Source organism: Capra hircus, chromosome 4, assembly GCF_001704415.2.
Source record: "Capra hircus breed San Clemente chromosome 4, ASM170441v1, whole genome shotgun sequence".
Taxonomy (NCBI): domain Eukaryota; kingdom Metazoa; phylum Chordata; class Mammalia; order Artiodactyla; family Bovidae; genus Capra; species Capra hircus.
In genome coordinates, this window is record NC_030811.1 from 39549145 (window position 1) to 39570662 (window position 21518).

General features: G+C 37.3%; 1 protein-coding gene across 3 annotated transcripts in view; it reads left to right on the forward strand.

Annotated features, from left to right (window-relative positions):
* SUGCT (succinyl-CoA:glutarate-CoA transferase) overlaps window positions 1-21518 on the forward strand; it is a 777817-nt gene that overhangs the window by 306803 nt on the left and 449496 nt on the right. Inside the window, exon 12 of one of the 3 annotated variants that reach the window (XM_018046996.1) lies at window positions 9035-9118. The exons of the other annotated variants lie outside the window; for them this stretch is intronic. Coding sequence (XP_017902485.1) covers window positions 9035-9113 — 79 coding nt within the window. The 3' untranslated portion in view covers window positions 9114-9118. The remainder of the gene's footprint in view (window positions 1-9034; window positions 9119-21518) is intronic. 3 annotated transcript variants of the gene reach the window in all.

Here is a 21518-nt window from a genome sequence, read left to right on the forward strand (position 1 = left end):
CACAGGGCAATCGTTTCTCTTTTTTTATAACTAGGAATTTTGTGTTTAGAATAATCTTGGCTAGGAAAAGAAACTCAGTGAACATTCTACACCACCACCCCCCCCCCCCCCGCAGGCGTGCATACACACACACACACAAAACTTTTAATCTTTCAGTTTATATAAATTTGCGTTTTTCTTAATGATTTTTCTTCCCTCTATTGTGAATTGTTTTTCTTTTCTCATTTGCTAACTTTGGAAAAGGAAAAATCCAGACATTGGAATGTCTGAGTTTATTTAAGTCTCAGTACTCTGTTCAATTTAATGAAGGGAAACAAAAAAGGAAAATCAGAATGCTGGCCTGGATCTTTGTGGCTCTGGGATTGGCCCTTTTTGGTGGTCACTGATAATATACTGTATTTGGAAAATAAGAGTAATTGGTGGTTCCAAGCTATTTTTAAACACATTAAAATATAGAAATATGTTCTAAAATACAGACATTTAGAACTATTAAAAACAAATTGTGAGAAACATAATCATTTTGTAATAATTTAAAATACCTTTTCTAAAATAGAAAAATAAAAAGATTTATTTAGTATATTTCATGAGGTGGAAATAGTAGACATAGGTCACATTGCACAACCTGCTAACAGAGAGCATATATTCGTTTTAGTGTCTATCTATGCAGCATTTATAAACACTGATTACAGACTAGGTGACAAAGAAGACATTATTAATAGTAAACTTCAAGAAAGTTAGTTCAAAAACTAACCATAATGAAATATTCTAAAATTATTACCAAATTTCAATAAGTAAAACAGCATGTAAGCAAAAAAATTTAACATGGGATGAAAATTTTTAAATCATATTTAACTATTATGGTAGAGCAAACCATCCTAAAATTTGCTGTTTTAAAATGTATCTGAAAACCTTTTCTATGGAGTTAGATAGAAAATACTTTAGGCTCTGTGGACTTTGTAGTCTATATCAAGGTTACTTCACTATTGCAGTGAGATGGCAACCATAGAGAATACTTTAATGAATGAATGTGACTGTATTCCAAAAAAACTTTATCTATGGACATTGAAAATTGAATTTCATACATTTTTCATGCATTATGAGATATTATTCTTCTGATTTCCTTCAATCATTTTAAATGTATCCATTTTTTATTGATAACAAAGAATTTACTCTCAACAATTTTCCTCCATATCATATAGCAGCATTAGCTATAGTCAACATGTTACATATTACATTCCTAGTATTTATTTATTTTATAGCTGGAAGTTTATACCTTTTGAATACCTTCTTCCACTTTCCCTTCCTTTTACTCTTTGCTTCTGTTTACCACAAGTCTGGTCTCTTTTTCTGAGTTTTTTTTTTTTTTTAAGTACTACATCCAAGTGAGATCATACAGTATTTGTCTTTCTCTGTCCAACTTATTTCACTTAGCATAAGACTTGCTCACTTTTTATGTCTGAATAATATTCCATTGTCGGTATTTACCACAATTTCTTTATCCATTTATCTATTTGTGGACAGTTTGTTTCCATGCATTGACTATAGCAGATAATACTGCTGTGCACATTGGGATATAAATATCTTCTCAAGTTGGTGTGTTCATTTCCTTTGGATGAATCCCCAGATATTGGGATGTAATATCTTCTCAAGTTAGTGTGTGCATTTCCTTTGGATGAATCCCCAACTATGGAATTGCTGGATTATGTGATAGACCATTTAGATATGACCTAAATCAAATCCCTTATGATTATACACTGGAAGTGAGAAATAGATTTAAGGGCCTAGATCTGATAGATAGAGTGACTGATGAACTATGGAATGAGGTTCATGACATTGTATGGGAGACAGGGATCAAGACCATCCCCATGGAAATGAAATGCAAAAAAGCAAAATGGCTGTCTGGGGAGGTCTTACAAATAGCTGTGAAAAGAAGAGAAGCAAAAAGCAAAGGAGAAAAGGAAAGATATAAGCATCTGAATTCAGAGTTCCAAAGAATAGCAAGAAGAGATAAGAAAGCCTTCTTCAGTGATCAATGCAAAGAAATAGAGGAAGACAACAGAATGGGAAAGACTAGAGATCTCTTCAAGAAAATTAGAGATACCAAGGGAACATTTCATGCAAAGATGGGCTCGATAAAGGACAGAAATGGTATGGACCTAACAGAAGCAGAAGATATTAAGAAGAGGTGGCAAGAATACACAGAACAAAAAAGAATACACTGTAGAAAAAAGATCTTCATGACCCGGATAATCACGATGGTGTGATCACTCATCTAGAGCCAGACATCCTGGAATGTGAATTCAAGTGGGCCTTAGAAAGCATCACTATGAACAAAGCTAGTGGAGGTGATGGAATTCCAGTTGAGCTATTTCAAATCCTGAAAGATGATGCTGTGAAAGTGCTGCACTCAATATGCCAACAAATTTGGAAAACTCAGCAGTGGCCACAGGACTGGAAAAGGTCAATTTTCATTCCAATCCCAAAGAAAGGCAATGCCAAAGAATGCTCAAACTACCGCACAATGGCACTCATCTCACATGCTAGTAAAGGAATGCTCAAAATTCTCCAAACCAGGCTTCAGCAATACGTGAACTGTGAAATTCCTGATGTTCAAGCTGGTTTTAGAAAAGGCAGAGGAACCAGAGATCAAATTGCCAACATCCACTGGATCATCGAAAAAGCAAGAGAGTTCCAGAAAAACATCCATTTCTACTTTATTGACTATGCCAAAGCCTTTGAGTGTGTGGATCACAATAAACTGTGGAAAATTCTGAAGGAGATGGGAATACCAGACCACCTGATCTGCCTCTTGAGAAATCTGTATGCAGGTCAGGAAGCAACAGTTAGAACTGGACATGGAACAACAGACTGGTTCCAAACAGGAAAATGAATACATCAAGGCTGTATATTGTCACCCTGCTTATTTAAGTTATATGCAGAGTACATCATGAGAAACGCTGGACTGGAAGAAACACAGGCTGGAATCAAGATTGCCGGGAGAAATATCAATCACCTCAGATATGCAGATGACACCACCCTTATGGCAGAAAGTGAGGAGGAACTAAAAAGCCTCTTGATGAAAGTGAAAGAGGAGAGTGAAAAAGTTGGCTTAAAGCTCAACATTCAGAAAATGAAGATCATGGCATCTGGTCCCATCACTTCATGGCAAATAGATGGGAAAACAGTGGAAACAGTGTCAGACTCTACTTTTTTGGGCTCCAAAATCACTGCAGGTGGTGAGTGCAGCCAAGAAATTAAAAGACGCTTACTCCTTGGAAGAAAAGTTATGACCAACCTAGATAGCATATTGAAAAGCAGAGACATTACTTTGCCGACTAAGGTCCGTCTAGTCAAGGCTATGGTTTTTCCTGTGGTCATGTATGGATGTGAGAGTTGGACTTGAAGAAGGCTGAGTGCAGAAGAATTGATGCTTTTGAACTGTGGTGTTGGAGAAGACTCTTGAGAGTCCCTTGGACTGCAAGGAGATCCAACCAGTCCATTCTGAAGGAGATCAGTCCTGGAATTTCTTTGGAAGGAATCATGCTAAAGCTGAAACTCCAGTAGTTTGGCCACCTCACGCGAAGAGTTGACTCATTGGAAAAGACTCTGATGCTGGGAGGGATTGGGGGCAGGAGGAGAAGGGGACGACAGAGGATGAGATGGCTGGATGGCATCACCGACTCGATGGACGTGAGTCTGAGTGAACTCTGGGAGTGGTGATGGACAGGGAGGCCTGGCGTGCGGTGATTCATGGGGTCGCAAAGAGTCGGACATGACTGAGTGACTGAACTGAACTGAACTGAACTGAACTGTGGTATTTCTATTTTTAACCTTTTGAGGATCCTCCATAGCATTTTCCATAGAGCTTACCAATTTACAAGCCCACCAACAGTCCAAAAGTGTTCCCTTTTCTTCACAGCTATGACAGCATTTGTCATTTCTTTCTTTTTGATGATGCCATTCTAACAAGCATAACTTGATGTCTTATTGTGGCTTTAATTTGCATTTTCTTGGTGACTAGTGATGTTAAGTATCTTTTCATGCGCCTTTTGGCCATCTGTATGAATTCTTTAGAGACATATCTATTCAGGCTCTTTGCCTATTTTTTTAAATTGGGTTATTTGGATTTTGGTATTTAATGAATTATTTATATATTTTGAATATTAACCCATTTTCATGTATATAGTTTGCAAATTTTTTTTCCCATTCCATAGGTTGTCTTTTCACTTTGTTGATGGTTTCTTTCGTTGTGCAGAAGCAGTTCGATACAGTCCCACTTGTTTGTTTCAATATTGTTTCTTGTAGTTTAGGTGTCATATCAAAAAAAATCATTGCCAGCACCAATGTCAAGGAGCTTTATTTCTCTGTGTTTTCATCTTGAACTTTCATGGTTTCAGATCTTACATTTAAGTCTTTAATTCATTTAAACTAATATTTGTGAGTGGTGTAAGATACAGGCACAGTTTCATTCCTTTACATGTGAATATCCAGTTACATTTATTTAAAACTCTGTCTCTTTTTCATTGAGTATTCTTAGCTCACCTTTGAAGTATTAATTGACCATATACACTCCGGTGTATTTCTGGGCTCTCCTTTCTATTCCACTGGTCTATTTGTCTGTTTTTAATGCCAGTACCAAATTGTTTTGATGACTACAGCTTTATAGCATTGCTTGAAATCAAGAAGTGTGATACCTCCTGTTTTGATCTTTGTCAGGATTTCTTTGGCTACTCAGGGTCTTTTGTGGTTTCATATAAATTTCAGAAGTGTTTTTTTACTTCTGTAACAAAATGTCATTGGGATGTTGATAGAATTTGAGTTGAATTTATAGATGGCTTTTGACGGTATTGACATTTTAACAATATTAATTCTTCTAATCCATGAACATGAAATACTTTCTTGTTTATTTGTGTTTTTATTATCTTCTTTCATCAGTACCTTATAATTTTCATAGTGGAGATCTTTCTCCTCTTCATGCCAATTTATTCTAAATATTTTGTTGTTTTTGATTCTATTATAAGTGAGGTTAATTTCATTATTTCTATTCTCCTTCATTTATTTCTGTTCTAATCTTTAATGTTTTCTTTCTTCTTTAACTTTGGGCTCAGTTTGTCCTTCTTTTCCTAGTTCCGTAAGGTATTCATTTTTAGCTCAAGGGCTGTACAAGAAGAGGTGGACTAAATGTGCTCCGTTGGTCATAGTTTTCAAGCCCTTGTTTTGAAACATCAATGATTTATTATTATTATTATTATTATGGCAATTCTGAGGGTTGACTGGGTGGTTCTGCTGGACTTGGAGGAGCCCGTTTATGTGGATGTTTTCAGTTAGATGGTTATCTGGGCTAGAAAGACTAGGATGGCCTCACTCATTTGACTGATTGGGGTTGGCTGTTGGCTGCAAGGAGTGTCTTGGATCTCTTCCTCATCTTTTTCACCTGTCAAGCTAGAGAGGCTTTCTTTCCTACATGGTGATCTTTAAACACTAGTTAAAAAGACAAAAGCAGAAGCAACAAGGCCTCTTGAGGTGTTGGCTCTAGAACTTGTACAGTGTCTCTTCCATCACATTTAATTATTCAAAATGAGTCATGAGGCCAGTTCACATTCAAGTTGAAGACAAATAATTTATTAATGTGTATTATGACTCTCTTTGGAAAAATGTAGCAAGCAGTGATTTCCAAACTTACGTGGCCAGAAAAAGTTTTTCACCTTCTTACTCCACTAATCCCAATTCCTATTAACACATCAAGTGATCCTAGTGTACCTTGGAATACAGCTTGGGAAATCAGATAATCTAATCTAATTTAGAGAAATAGGTACTAAAATGGTATCAGATATAATTTTATGTTGAAAGAATACGCACTGCATTACACTACCCTACAATTAAGTAGAGCTTATCTTGGGTATTAAAGTTAGAAAATCTAGGACTTGAACTTGTGTAGGAGTTCTAAATTTTACTGTTGTATTACACTAGAGTGGAAATTATGTATTTCTTGGACTGGATGGCTTATTTTAATACTGGAACAAAATTTCATTACCTAAGACAGATTGGAAAAGCTGTTGGACCTTTCCAGATTTTATCCAGGGTTTGGTAAATACTAAATTTAGAGAATGAGTTGGAAATTGGGAGAGAAAATAAAGTTGGTTTCTGAATATGTACTACTAACTATAGGTAGTTTACTAAAAGGATTTATGAAGAAAGTATTAAAAATAATACTGCATATTATATTAAGTGAATAATTTTTAAATTAATTAATTTATTTTAATTGGAGGTTAATTACTTTACAATATCATGGTGATTTTTGCCATACACTGACATGAATCAGCCACAGGTGTACATATGTTCCCCATCCCAAACCCCCCTCCCACCTTCCTCCCCATCCCATCCCTCTGGGCTGTCCCAGTGAATCAGCTTTGAGTGCCCTGTTTCAGGCATCGAACTTGGATTGCTCATCTATTTCACATATGGTAATATACATGTTTCAGTGCCATCGTGTCAAATCATTCCACCCTCGCCTTCTCCCACAGAGTCCAAAAGGCTGTTCTTTATATCTGTGTCTGTTTTGCTGTCTTGCATATAGGGTTGTCACTACCATCTTTCTAAACTCCATATATATGCATTAATATACTGTATTGATATTTTTCTTTCTGACTTACTTTACTCTGTATAATAGGCTCCAGTTTCATCCTCCTCATTAGAACTTATTAAAATGCATTCTTTTTAATAGCTGAGTAATAGTCCATTGTGTATATGTACCACAGCTTTCTTATCCATTCATCTGCTGATGGACATCTAGGTTGCTTCCATGTCCTGGCTATTGTAAACAGTGCTGTGATGAACATTGGGGTACACGTGTCTCTTTCAATTCTGGTTTCCTCAGTGTGTATGCCCAGCAGTGGGATTGCTGAGTCGTATGGCAGTTCTACTTCCAGTTTTTTAAGGAATCTGCACACTGTTCTCCATAGTGGCTGTACTAGTTTGCATTCCCACCAACACTATAAGAGGGTACCGTTTTTTCCACACCCTTTCCAGCATTTATTGTTTGTAGACTTTTTGATAGCAGCCATTCTGACTGGCATGAGATGGTACCTCATTGTGGTTTTGATTTGCATTTCTCTGATAATGAGTGAAGTTGAGCATCTTTTCATATCTTTGTTAGCCATCTGTCTGTCTTCTTTGGAGAAATGCCTGTTAAGTTCTTTGGCCCATTTTTGGATTGGGTCGTTTATTTTTCTGGTATTGAGCTGCATGAGCTGCTTTTATATTTTTGAGATTAATTCTTTGTCAGTTGCTTCATTTCCTATTATTTTCTCCCATTCTGAAGACTGTCTTTTCACCTTGCTTATAGTTTCCTTTGTTGTGCAAAAGCTTTTAAGTTTAATTAGATCCCATTTGTTTATTTTTGCTTTTATTTCCATTACACTGGGAGGTGGGTCATAGAGGATCTTGCTGTGGTTTATGTCAGAGAGTGTTTCGCCTATGTTTTTCTCTAGGAGTTTTATAGTTTCTGGTCTTACATTTAGATCTTTAATCCATTTTGAGTTTATCTTTGTGAATGGTGTTAGAAAGTGTTCTAGTTCATTCTTTTACAGGTGGTTGACCAGTTTTCCCAGCACCACTGTTAAAGAGATTGTTTTTTCTCCGTTATATATTTTTGCCTCCTTTGTCAAAGATAAGGTGTCCATAGGTGTGTGGATTTATCTCTGGGCTTTCTATTTTGTTCCATTGATCTATATTTCTGTTATATTAAAGGAATAATATTTTTAAGGAAAATTACAACTAGCAGAGTTAACCATGTGATGAAAAACAAAGTCAATGTATAGAAAATAGTACTTTCCTATTTAATCCAAAGATGTAATGAAGGAGAGATTCCTTACATGGTCAATAGCAGCAACATCAAATACAAAAAACCTGGAAAAAAATAGTAATGAGATATATGAGATTTACCTGAAAAAAAAAATTTCTTGCCTTGGAAGACTAAATATTGTAAATTTGTCAAATTTCCCCATTACTAATAGTTGAACAAAATTCCAAATACCATTTCAAGAAGGTTAGTTTTGGAATTTAATACAGTCTAAAATTTATATTGAGAATAAGTTTACTAGATAGATTATTAAAAAGTTACTGGAGAGGACAATCACTAATATATATTAGAACAACTCTAAGTGTTAAAACACTATAAATAAATTGAAAAAAAAAGTAGGGAAACTGTTTCCAATAATAACTGCAGATAATGGTAGTTATTTTACAAGGAATATAGACAGATCAGTAAAAAACCTACAATAGTTTAACTTGAAGAAATAATTCATAAAAGCTGAAATCCTCATGTGAAATTAATATATAAAAAGTATTTGGCCCTACTCCAGTACTCTTGCCTGGAAAATCCCATGGATGGAGGAGCCTGGTAGGCTACAGTCCATGGGGTTGCGAAGAGTCAGACATGGCTGAACAGCTTCACTTTCATGTTTCACTTTCCTGCATTGGAGAAGGAAATGACAACCCACTCCAGTGTTCTTGCCTGGAGAATCCCAGGGACGGGGGAGCCTGGTTGGCTGCCATCTATGGGGTCGCACAGAGTCGGACACGACTGATGTAACTTAGCAGCAGCAGTAATTAAATATATACAAATAAGGATTTCTCTGATGGTCCAGTAGTTAAGGCTTCACCTTCCAATTCAGGGAGTACAGATTCAATCCCTGGTCAGGGAGCTAAGATCCCATATGTCTTGTGGTCAAAACACTAAAACATAAAACAAGCAATATTGTAACAAATTGACCTAGTTGGTAGACTTACCAGTGATTTTATTATAAGCTTTAAGTCATTAAGGACCAAGAACAGCACAGACCTGTAGAGGTCAGATTAAATGTAAGAAGTTTACGCTATTTAATGAAATTCTTCCTGTCAATTAGTTTCTGTTCTTAATTTCATTTTGTGTGATATCAAAATTAAAGGTATTTCTGATACTTTTTTAGCTTTTGTGTTATTGTGGATAAATTAATAAATTTTTATAATGTCTTATACATTTTACTTTTTTCAGTTGTAGGTTTCTCCTTTATACATTCTTTGAAAAGGTTGTATATTTTCCTTGCTTTTACATATGGAGATGGAAAGTATAAACTTGGTAAGCAGAAAAAGGAGCATGTATTTTATTTGTGTGCTATAAAACTTTTCATTTTTCATTGGGAAAGAGAATGTTTTGATAAAGCAGTCTACCAATGACTTCTGCCATAAGTAGCAGAATCTACAAACAATTTACGCATGCCTTTTGAAGTTGTTTACTGTATTGTTCAAGAAAACTTACATACTTATTTTAATTGTAACCATATAAAGCATCTTAAAGCAACATGTACATACAAGAGCTGTGCATTTGAGAAATGTCAATAATATGATAATTGGTGTGGGGAGAGAGCAAATTAGCCAAGATGGTGTGTTTAGGTTCTCTTGCCCCACATTTGGTAAATAATGACTATGTAACAGCTGAGATCATTTATAGCACTGCACATGCCTATCATGAGGTTTATGTAACAGCTGAGATCACTTATAACACTGTGCATGTGCTACACAAGGTACTTCCTTGGTCATGGGTTGTGTGCAATATGCCTGTATGAGCTTCATCTATAAAGCGGCAGGAATTACTGCCGCCTCAGGGAAGTGTCCATTGGGTCAGCCAAGAGAGGAGAGAATATAGCGTGAATATTGCTATGGCTGCTGCTTCAGCCTGGAGAGAACACTGCTATGGTTGCTGTGTCAGCCAGGAGAGAAGCTGTGTGTGGTTATGTACTATGTTATGTCTACTGCTACAGCTGCTGTGCCAGCCTGAGAGAATAAATGTGTCTGCATTTCCTATGGCTCCTCGCATCTTCTTCTGGCCTCTTAGCTCACCCCTTGCCTACCCTGCGTTCAGCGAACAGTGTGGACAGTGTGAACAGCAATACAACTGGTGCTGTGAACAGGATGAAGAGCAGTACAATTGGTTACCTCATTTTCTCATGCAGTAGTAGCAGTTGAATGTGACATTTGATGATCAAAATACTACTTTCCAGTGTAATAAGACTGCTAAAAAGATTGCATTTAGGATACCTCCTTAAGTAGCCTTTGTTTTTCCCATTTTCAGAGTGTTTCTAAGTCTAAATTGTTCAGTCTCTAAGATAGCAGCACCCTAGCATTACTGATTTATCAATGGCACTTTTTATCACCTCCTGAAAACACTCTTCATATTAGAAGACTATGAGTATGATATCCAAATTTAGTAACAAAAGCCTTACAGATAGCTGTGAATAGAAGAGAAGTGGAAAGCAAAGGAGAAAAGGAAAGATATACCCATTTGAATGCAGAGTTCCAAAGAATAGCAAGGAGAGATAAGAAAGCCTTCCTCAGTGATCAATACAAAGAAACAGAGGAAAACAACAGAATGGGAAAGACTAGAGATCTCTTCAAGAAAATTAGAGATACCAAGGGAACATTTCATACATTTCTAGCTGTCAATAACTTCCTGTGAGTATATCAAAAAAGAAAATAAATTAAAGAATTTCCCTTTCAGAAACATTCTTGAGAATGAGCCAGATTTATAATTTGGCACTGGGAAGTCTATGAGTGAGTGATGGGGTGAATAAGACCTAAATTTTACTTGAGTTATAATGGGTAAATTAAACATTCCTGTCTCCTTCATATTCCTCTTCCAATATTTTATTATTTTCCCTTTCTTTTCTTTCTCAGCTACATTTAGGTTTGGTTTGTGGCCTAGAGGAAAGTCATGCCAGCACCTTTTCTTTTCCTCCATGTCATGCTCCAGTATAGCTCATAACATAGAACAAGGAATATATTATTAATGCCAGAGATGTCTGTGGTATGCTTTAAAATATAAACTGTTTAAATTTGTAAAGCAATTAAATTAAATAAATACTTAAAGTTAGAGGATTCACTAACCTCTTATTCAATCTAAGTTGTATCTTAGGTTCAGATTCAGTTCAGTTCAGTGACTCAGTCATGTCCAACTCTTTGTGACCCCATGGACTATAGCATGCCAGGCATTCCTGTCCATCACCAATTCCTGATGCTTGCTCAAACTCATGTCCATTGAGTTGGTGATGCCATCCAACCATCTCATCTTCTGTCATCCCCTTCTCCTGCCTTCCATCTTTCCCAGGATCAGGATCTTTCCAATGAGTCAGTTCTCACCAGGTGGCCAAAGTATTGGAGACTCGGCTTCAGCATCAGTCCTTTCAGTGAATATTCAGGACTGATTTCCTTTAGGATAGACTGGTTATATCTTCTTGCAGTCCAAGGGACTCTCAAGAGTCTTTAGTACCACAGTTCAAAAGCATCAATTCTTCGGCGCTCAGCTTTCTTTATAGTCCAACTGTCACATCCATACACTACTACTGGAAAAACCATAGCTTTGACTGGATGTACCTTTGTTGGCAAAGTAATGACTCTACTTTTTAAAATAGAGTTGGTTATAGCTTTTCTTCCAAGGAGCAAGCATCTTTCAATTTCATGGCTGCCCTCACCATCTGCAGTGATTTTGGAATCTGAAAAATAAAGTCTGTCACTGTTTCCTTTGTTTCCCCATCTATTTGCCATGAAGTGATGGGACTGGATGCCATAATCTTAGTTTTCTGAATGTTGAGCTTTAAGCCAACTTTTTCAGTCTCCTCTTTCACTTTCATCAAGAGGTTCTTTAGTTCTTCTTCAGTTTTTGCCATAAGGAAGGTGTCATCTGCATATCTGATGTTATTGATATTTCTCCCAAGAATCTTTATTCCAGCTGGTGCTTCATCCAACTGACATTTCACATGGTATTCTCTGCATTGAAGTTAAATAAGCAGAGTGACAATATACAGCCTTGACGTACTCCTTTTCCTATTTGGAACCAGTCTGTTGTTCCATGTCCAATTCTAACTGTTGCTTCCTGACCTGCATACAGATTTCTCAAGAGACAGGTCAGGTGGTCTGGTATTCCCATATCTTTCAGAATTTTCCACAGTTTGTTGTGATCTACACAGTAAAGGCTTTGGCATAGTTAATAAAGCAGAAATAGTTGTTTTCTGAAATTCTCTTTCTTTTTCGATGATCCAATGAATGGTGGCAATTTGATCTCTCGTTTGTCTGTCTTTTCTAAATCTAGCTTGGACATCTGGAAGTTCACGGTTCATGTACTGTTGAAGCCTGTCTTGAAGAATATTGAGCATTAATTTACTAGAGTGTGAGATGAGTGCAATTGTGCGGTAGTTTGAACATTCTTTGGCATTGCCTTTCTTTGGGATTGGAATGAAAACTGACCTTTTCCAGTCCTGTGGCCACTGGTGAGTTTTCCAAATTTGCTGGCATATTGAATGCAACACTTTCACGGCATCATCTTTAGGATTTGTAGTAGCTCAACTGGAATTCCATCATGTCCACTAGCTTTGTTCTTGGTGGTATTTCCTAAGGCCTGTTTGATTTTGCATTCCAGGATGTCTGGCTCTAGGTGAGTGTCACACCATTGTGCCTGTGTGGATCATGAAGATCTTTTTTTGTATAGCTCTTCTGTGAGTTCTTGCCGCCTCTTCTTAATATCTTCTGCTTCTGTTAGGTCCTTACTGTTTCTGTCCTTTATTGTGTCCATCTTTGCATGAAATATTCCCTTGGTATTACTAATTTTCTTGAAGAGATCTCTAGTCTTTCCTATTCTGTTGTTTTCCTCTATTTCTTTGCATTGATCACTGAGGAAGGCTTTCTTATCTCTCCTTGCTAGTCTTTGGAACTCTGCATTGAAATGAGTATATATTTCCTTTTCTTCTTTGCTTTTCACTTCTCTTCTTTTCACAGCTATTTATAAGGCCTCCTCAGACAACCACTTTGCCTTTTTGCATTTCTTTTTCTTGGGAATGGTCTTGATGAATGCCTCCTGTACAGTGTCAGGAACCTCCATACATAGTTTTCAGGCACTCTATCTATCAGATCTAATCCTTTGAATCTATTTGTCACTTCTATTGTATAATCATATCCAGAAATTCTGCAGCATTGTGTTGTATTAAACCTACACTATCCTTTGAAAGTGAAAGTGAAGTCACTCAGTCATGTCCGACTCTTTGTGATCCCATGGACTATAGTCTACCAGGCTCCTCCATCTACGGGATTTTCCAGGCAAGAATACTGGAGTGGATTGCCATTTCCTTCTCCAGGAGATCTTCCTGACCCAGGGATTGAACCCAGGTCTCCCGCTTTGTAGGCAGACGCTTTACCGTCTGAGCCACCAGGGAAGTTCATGGAACAACAGACTGGTTCCAAATAGGAAAAGGAGTACATCAAGGCTATATATTGTCACCCTGCTTATTTAACTTACATGCAGAATATATCATGAGAAACGCTGGACTGGAAGAAGCACAAGCTGGAATGAAGATTTCCGGGAGAAGTATCCATAACCTCAGATATGCAGATAACACCACCCTTATGGCAGAAAGTGAAGAGGAACTAAAGAGCCTCTTGATGAAAGTGAAAGAGGAGAGTGAAAAAGTTGGCTTAAAGCTCAACATTCAGAAAATGAAGATCATGGCCTCTGGTCCCATCACTTCATGGCAAATAGATGGGGAAACAGTGGAAACAGTGTCAGACTTTATTTTTTTGCTCCAAAATCACTGCAGATGGTGACTGCAGCTATGAAATTAAAAGACTCTTACTCCTTGGAAGGAAAGTTATGACCAACTTAGCATATTCAAAAGCAGAGACATTACTTTGCCAACAAAGGTCCATCTAGTCAAAGCTATAGTTTTCCAGGAGTCATGTATGGATGCAAGAGTCAGACTGTGAAGAAGGCTGAGCGCCAAAGAATTGATGGTTTTGAACTGTGGTGTTGGAGAAGACTCTTGAGAGTCCCTTGGACTGCAAGGAGATCCAACCAGTCCATCCTAAAGGAGATCAGCCCTGGGTGTTCTGTGGAAGGAATGATGCTGAAGCTGAAACTCCAGTACTTCGGCCACCTCATGCGAAGAGTTGACTCATTGGAAAAGACTTTGTTATTGGGAGGGATTGGGGGCAGGAGGAGAAGGGGATGACCGAGGATGAGATGGCTGGATGGCATCACCAACTGTATGGACGTGAGTCTGAGTGAATTCCGGGAGTTGGTGATGGACAGGGAGGCCTGGCATGCTGCAATTCATGGGGTCACTAAGAGTTGGACATGACTGAGCCACTGAACTGAACTGAACTGAACTGAACTGAACTGTATAATCGTAAGGGATTTTATTTAAGTCATACCTGAATGGTCTAGTGATTTTCCCTACTTTCTTCAATTTAAGTCTGATTTTGGCAATGAGGAGTTCATGATCTGAGCCATAGTCAACTCCTGGTCTTGCTTTTGCTGGCGCTATAGAGCTTCTCCATTTCTGGCTACAAAGAATATAATCATTCTGATTTTGGTATTGACCATCTGGTGATGTCCATGTGTAGAGTCTTCTTTTGTGTTGTTGGAAGAGGGTTTTTGCGAAGACCAGTACATTCTCTTGACAAAACTCTGTTAGCCTTTGCCCTGCTTCATTTTGTACTACAAGGCCAAAGTTGGCTGTTATTCCAGGTATATCTTGACTTCCTACTTTTGCATTCCAGTCCCCTATGATTAAATGGACATCTTTTTTCAGCATTAGTTCTAGAAGATCTTGTAGATCTTCACAGAACTGTTCAACTTCAGCTCCTTTTGCATTATTGGTTGTGGCATAAGCTTGGATTACTGTGATATTGAATGGTTTGCCTTGGAAATAAATAGAGAACATTTTGGTTTTTTTTGAGGTTGCACCCAAGTACTGCAGTTTGGACTCTTGTTGACTGTAAGAGCTACTCCATTTCTTCTAAGGGATTCTAGCCCACAGTAGTACATATAATGCTCATCTGATGAGCATTAAATTCAACCATTCCAGTCCATTTTGTCTTGCTGATTCCTAAAATGTCGATTTTCACTCTTTCCCCAAAATCAGACCCTAATCCAGGGACTTGGGTACAAGTAATTTATTAGGGAAATGATCTCAAGAAACACAATCACTAAGGAGGAAAGTGAGGCAGAGGACAGTGGAGCCCAGCAAACTCACATAGTGGTAGCGGTGTTCACTTGCTCAGTTATGTCCAACTCTGTGACCTCATAAGCTGTTGCACACCAGCCTTCCCTGTGCTTCCTCATCTCCAGAGTTTGCTCAAATTTATGTCCATTGCATTGGTGATGCCATCCAACCATCTCGTCCTCTGTTGTCCCCTTCTCCTCCTGCCTTCAGTCTTTTCCAGCATCAGGGTCTTTTCCAATGAGTTGGCTCTTTGCATCATGTGGCCAAAGCATTGGAGCTTCAGCTTCAGCATCAGTCCTGGTGAGTATTCAGGGTTGATTTCTTTAAGGATTGGCTGGTTTGATCTCCTTGCTGTGTAAGGGACTCTAAAGAGCCTTTTCCAGTACCACAGTTTGAAGACATCAATTCTTCGGCACTCAGCCTTTTTTATTGTCTAGCTTCCACATCCATTGGTGACTAGTGGAAAAATCATAGCTTTGACTATATGGACCTCTGTTGGCAAAATAATGTCTCTGCTTTTTAATACACTGTTGAGGTTTTTCATAGCTTTTTTTCCAAGGAGCAAATATCTCTTAATTTCATGGCTGCAGTCACCAACCACGGTGATTTTGGAGCCCAAGAAAATAAAGGCTGTCACTCTTTCCACTGTTTCCCCATCTATTTGTCATGAAGTAATGGGACCAGATGCCATGATCCTCAGTTTTTGAATGTTGAGTTTTAGCCAGCTGTTTCACTCTCCTCTTACACCTTCATCAAGAAACTCTTAATTCCTCTTTGCTTTATTACATGGTGTTAGAAAAGCCTACATGTGAAGAACAGGTACAAGCATTTGGGGTAGGCAGCTGTCATCAGGCTGGAACTGTCCTTAGCTGCTTTAGAACTCATGTTGGTTAAGGGCATGTTGAGTGGGTGTCTACAGCCTCTGCAAATGTTGTTGTAAGGGGGTAAGAAAGACTGAATAGAATCATGGTTGAGATAAGTTGAAGCACCAATTAGACTGCTTATCTTTCAATACTTGGCGCATCCTATTAGTTGTGAGATATTAGGCAAATGTGTGGCTTTCATGTTTCTTTTTTTTTATTTGTAAATCGGGGTTAATAATAATCCTTCCTCTGTAATTGTTGAGAGACTTAAATGAGCAAATGTAGGTAGGGCCTGCAGCAGTTGCCTGGCATATGGCAAACACTTGTTAAATATTCAGTTCAGTTCAGTCACTCAGTCATGTCCAACTCTTTGTGACCCCATGGACTGCAGCACACCAAGCTTCCCTGTCTATCACCAACTCCCGGAGCCTACTCAAACTCATGTCCATCACATCAGTGATGCCATCCAACCATCTCCTCCTCTGTCATCCCCTTCTCCTCCTGCCTTCAGTCTTTCCCAGCATCAGGATCTTTTCCAGTGTGTCCATTCTTCACATTAGGAGGTGAAGAACTCCAAACGTTTTGGAGTTTCAGCTTTAGCATCAGTCCTTTCAATGAACATTCAGGACTGATTTCCTTCAGGATTAACTGGTTGGATCTCCTTGCAGTCCAAGGGACTCTCAAGAGCCTTCTCCAACACGACAGTTCAAAAGCATCAGTTCTTCAGTGCTCAGCTTTCTTTACAGTTCAACTCTCACATCCATACGTGACTATTAGAAAAACCATAGCTTTGACTAGATGGACTTTTGTTGGCAAAGTGATGTCTCTGCTTTTTAATATGCTGTCTAGGTTGGTCATAACTCTTCTTCCAAGGAGCAAGCGTCTTTTAATTTCGTGGCTGCTATCACCTGCTGCAGTGATTTTGGAGCCCAGAAAAATAAAGTCTCTCACTATTTCCATTGTTTCCCCATCTATTTGCCATGAAGTGATAGGACTGGATGCCATGATTTTAGTTTACTGAATGTTGAGTTTTACATCAACTTTTTCACTCTCCTCTTTCAATTTCATCAAGAGGATCTTTAGTTCTTCACTTTCTGCCATAAGGGTGGTGTCATCTGCATATCTGAGGTTATTGATATTTCTCCTGTCAGTCTTGATTCCAGCTTGTGCTTCATTTTAGTAATCTGGCCAGGAAGCAGTTAGTAAGATGGTAGTTAATTTGTTTTGAGTAATAGAGTTCTATTGATGAAGTTCAAGTGTTCAGTCTTATTTGGCAGCATGTCCTATTGACCCATATTAAGTAAACACAGAAGAAACTTTAAAAAAATTTTGGTTGCTATTAAACCTTGTTTCTCTTTGTGCATTTATTATTTTAGAACTTATATAATTTTTTAAGAATTTTGTTTAAAATAAAATTGGCTGCATTTAAACCAACTTGATTACTGTCATTACAAGTTTCCATAAATCTGATAATGATAGTATCCAATTATCCACAAATCTTATCAATGACATCCTCTGGGCCCTCATTTAAATTCAACAAGAGTAACTACCTTTACTCCCCATGATTGAAACTGAACTTTTTTGTCATATCTTTACTGGCTTCCAATTCACACAATTATTTCATTATATGATCTGCTATTTTCTCCATCTTATCCAGAAAGATATTTTGAATGACATTGTTAGAAGTTTTTTGAAATCCAGGAATACTTTGCCCATTTTATTTCCCTCACAACGCTGTTTAGAACCCAATCAAAAAAGAAAATGAGGATGGCTTAGGATGATTTTCCTCTAGGAAAACTATACTGGTTATCTAATACTCATGACTTCCTCCTGTAAGTATTAAAAAGAAAAAGTACTTTAAAGTCCTTCATTCAACAAATATATATGGAGCTCCCATTCTTCCAAACAACATTTTGAGTCCCAGGGTTACTTTTCCAAGATTTAACACCAAATGAACAAAATCCAGTTTCCCCATGTTCAAAAATGGGCAATAATCATGCATCCTTACAAAGTTATTACTATGATTTAGTGAGTTAAGTTATGGAAGCACCTAGCACATGCCAAAGTGAAGAAGGTACTCAATATATAAGTTTTCTTTCCCAGGTTCCAAAAGAGTCATTTAACTCTCTGTTTTAAATGGGTTGAGAATAACTCATTTATCCACTGATCTATCAATCCATCCATCCAGTCATCCAGATAGGTGTACATTCAGTCACCTTTCATTACTTACTTCCTTATTTATTAAGGTGATAGAGTGTTGGAAGAAGATGGGAAGAGCTTGGATTTTGGAGTTCATGGAATTTATGTTCTAATCCTGGCTCTAACTCTTACTAATGGTATGATCTTGGCAAGTCACTAAAACCTCTCTGTGCTTCAGGCTCCTCATCTATCAGATGGGAACAATGATGGTATTTATGGTGTAGGATTGTTGTATTAAATGTGTATTCTATGTTAAGTGCTTAAAACAGTGTCTGGCACATAGTATATGTCATATAAATGTCAACTATCAAATGTCAGACTCTGTTCTGGTAAAAAGCTACAACAGAGAGTAAGGCAGACTCACTTCCTGTCCTATAGTACTTAAAGTTAGTGGAGATCACCATATGCTCTATGAAGCCATGAAAATGCTTTAATCAAATCTGCTTGTTTCTTTTTGTTGTTGTTATTGTTGGTAAGGGTTTGAAAATCTTGAAAGAGAATATGATGAACATTTAGTTCTATTTATATCTTGCCAAATTGTTTCAGCAGTTTTGTTAATGTATATACACAATTAGATATAATTATATGCACATATAATTGTGAGTTCTGTTTTTACATTTGCTTAAGTATTTTTGTGTATATTGTATAAAGTGCTTAGTGTGTATTGGCTATATATTTACTTTAAATTGCTCATGTGCTAATCTGTTATATAAATATTCTGCAGTATATGAAGGTATTTTGCAATTCTTTAGACATTTAAGATATATAAAATGTTTTGCTGCTTTTGAAGTCTTTAATTTGGTTATTACTGTACAAATGGAATCATTCAAACTGAATGAACAGATTTATAGTTTTTATTATTTCTTAACCAGTTGTTTTCAAGAAAATTTGAATTAATTTATAATACCACAGTAGTATATAACCATTAATTTTTGCTGCTTCTTAGAGTAGCTAATGATACCTAAAATATTTTAGCTTGTATTTCTTAAATTTTAAGGGGATTGAGCATGCTTCCCTCTGTTTACTTATTTTCATCTTTCCCCTTTGAATGAAATATTTCTTTTGTTGATGTATGGACTATAGATTGCTTAAGTTATTTACATATACCATACTGAGGGATAGGTAAAGGATGTAGGTGTATATAGCTTATATAAGAAGACTTTCTGGAAAAGCATAACTGTTCTTTTAACATATTGAAGGACTGTTATCGGGAAGAACATTGCATGAGGCTCCCCAGGATTTGCGGAGGATCAATAGGTGGAAGTTTCCAGGGGCAAATTCTAGGATATATCTGAACATTTCCTTTAAAATTTATAGTACTGGTTCTTACCTGGAAAGAATCTTAGAATCAGGGAAAATAGATTAGTGTGAGTGGAACTAGTAAGAATGAGAAATAACAGAAAGATTGGAACACTGGAATTCCTATTAAGAGATTTCCAAATGTGAGGTGAGTTGCTTCTGAAAATACTGTCCTCCCTGGCTAACCGTCTTCTCTACTGTATACCTGCCAAATCACGTTAAATGACCACTTTTCTGGGTTTTAAGAGTTAGAGGAAATTGCCAGTAAAACTCATTCCACCTCTGAGATCCTTTGAAATAAAATAGCATTTTATAGCCTATAACTTTTTCTTTATGTCATTGTCATGTTAGTGTATTGTGTACAGTAAAAATAATGTTCCTTTTCCTAAGGCTATTCATGGAAGAAATCAGATGAGAAAATGGGTAGATTTTTGAAGCAATAGATTTTCATACTTCATTTGAAAATTTCCTTTGTTCAATAGTTTAAATTAAATTCAGTGTAGACATATTAAAAACAGGGTTTTGAAATAGGAAAATGAGCAGGATATGGATAAGAGAGGGGCTTCCCTGGTGGCTCAGACTTCAAAGAAACCACCTGCAATGCAGGAGATAGGTTTGATCCCTTGGTCAAGAAGACCCCTTGAAGAAAGGAATGGCAACCCACTCCAGTATTCTTGCCTGGAGAATTCCATGGACAGAGGAGCCTGGTGGGTTAGAGTCGGACATGACTGAGTGACTCACGCTAACTATGGATAAGAGAGCTAAAGACAAAGATGATAGAGGTAAAAGTGACAGAGGAGAATAGAGCAAGGTAATTTGGGAAAGCAAACTACCACATATTTCTTTCACACACACACACAAACCTAGGAGAGATTTCTATGATGTTAGAAGCTATTTGAGCTAAGTCACCTGCTAAAAGTTCAGGAAAACTTATTTTACCTTAAAAAAAAGTTGAGAAAAGTACTGAGATCAAATCCTATGCAAAGTTATTATGAGATTAAAAAATGGAAAAAAAGAAAAATATTTCTATAGGCAGTGAAAACATGCCATAGAGATATGCCTATAAAACAGAAAAAAAAATGAAAAAAAAAACATTAAAATTGGCTATTTAGGGTCTCTTGAGATTGCATATGAATTTTATGCTGGGTTTTCTATTTCTGCAAAAAACATCGCTGGGATTTTAGTAGGGATTGCATTGAACTGTAGGTGACATTTTAACAATATTAAGTCTTCCAGTCCACGAACATGGGGTGTTCCCATTTATTTGTGTCTAATTTCTTTCAGCAATGTTTTGTAATTTTTATTGTCTTGAAAAGGAAGGAAATATGCTACAATGTGAATGAATCTTGAAGACATTATAAGGCAAATACTGTATGATTCCACTTATAAGAGGTACTTAGAGCAGTCAAATGGTAGAGACCAAAAGTATAGTAATGGTTGCCAGGAGATTAGGAGAGAGGGAGGAATGGGGATTCATAATTTAATAGATATAGAGTTTCAGTTTTTCAAGATGAAAAGAATTTTGGGGACAGATGGCTGTGATGGCCCCACAAAAATGTGAATGTATTTAATGTCACTGAACTGTACACTTAATATGGTTAAGATGGTAAATTTTATGTTATATGTAGTTTAAAAAGTAAAAAGGGAAAAAAAATTGTGATCCCTTAAATTTTTTCAAAATATATTCATATAAAATGCTCAATGATATGCATAAATCAACATTCAGTTCAGTTCAGTTCAGTCGCTCAGTTGTGTCCGACTCATTGCAACCCCATGAATCACAGCACACCAGGCCACCCTGTCCATCACCAACTCCCAGAGTTTACTCAAACTCATGTCCATAGAGTCGGTGATGCCATCCAGCCATCTCATCCTCTGTTGTCCCCTTCTCCTCCTGCCCCCAATCCCTCCCAGCATCAGAGTCTTTTCCAATGAGTCAACTCTTCGCATGAGGTGGCCAAACTATTGGAGTTTCAGCTTCAGCATCAGTCCTTCCAATGAATACCCAGGACTGATCTCCTTTAGAATGGACTGGTTGGATCTCCTTGCAGTCCAAGGGACCCTCAAGAGTCTTCTCCAACACCACAGTTCAAAACCATCAATTCTTTGGCGCTCAGCCTTCTTCACA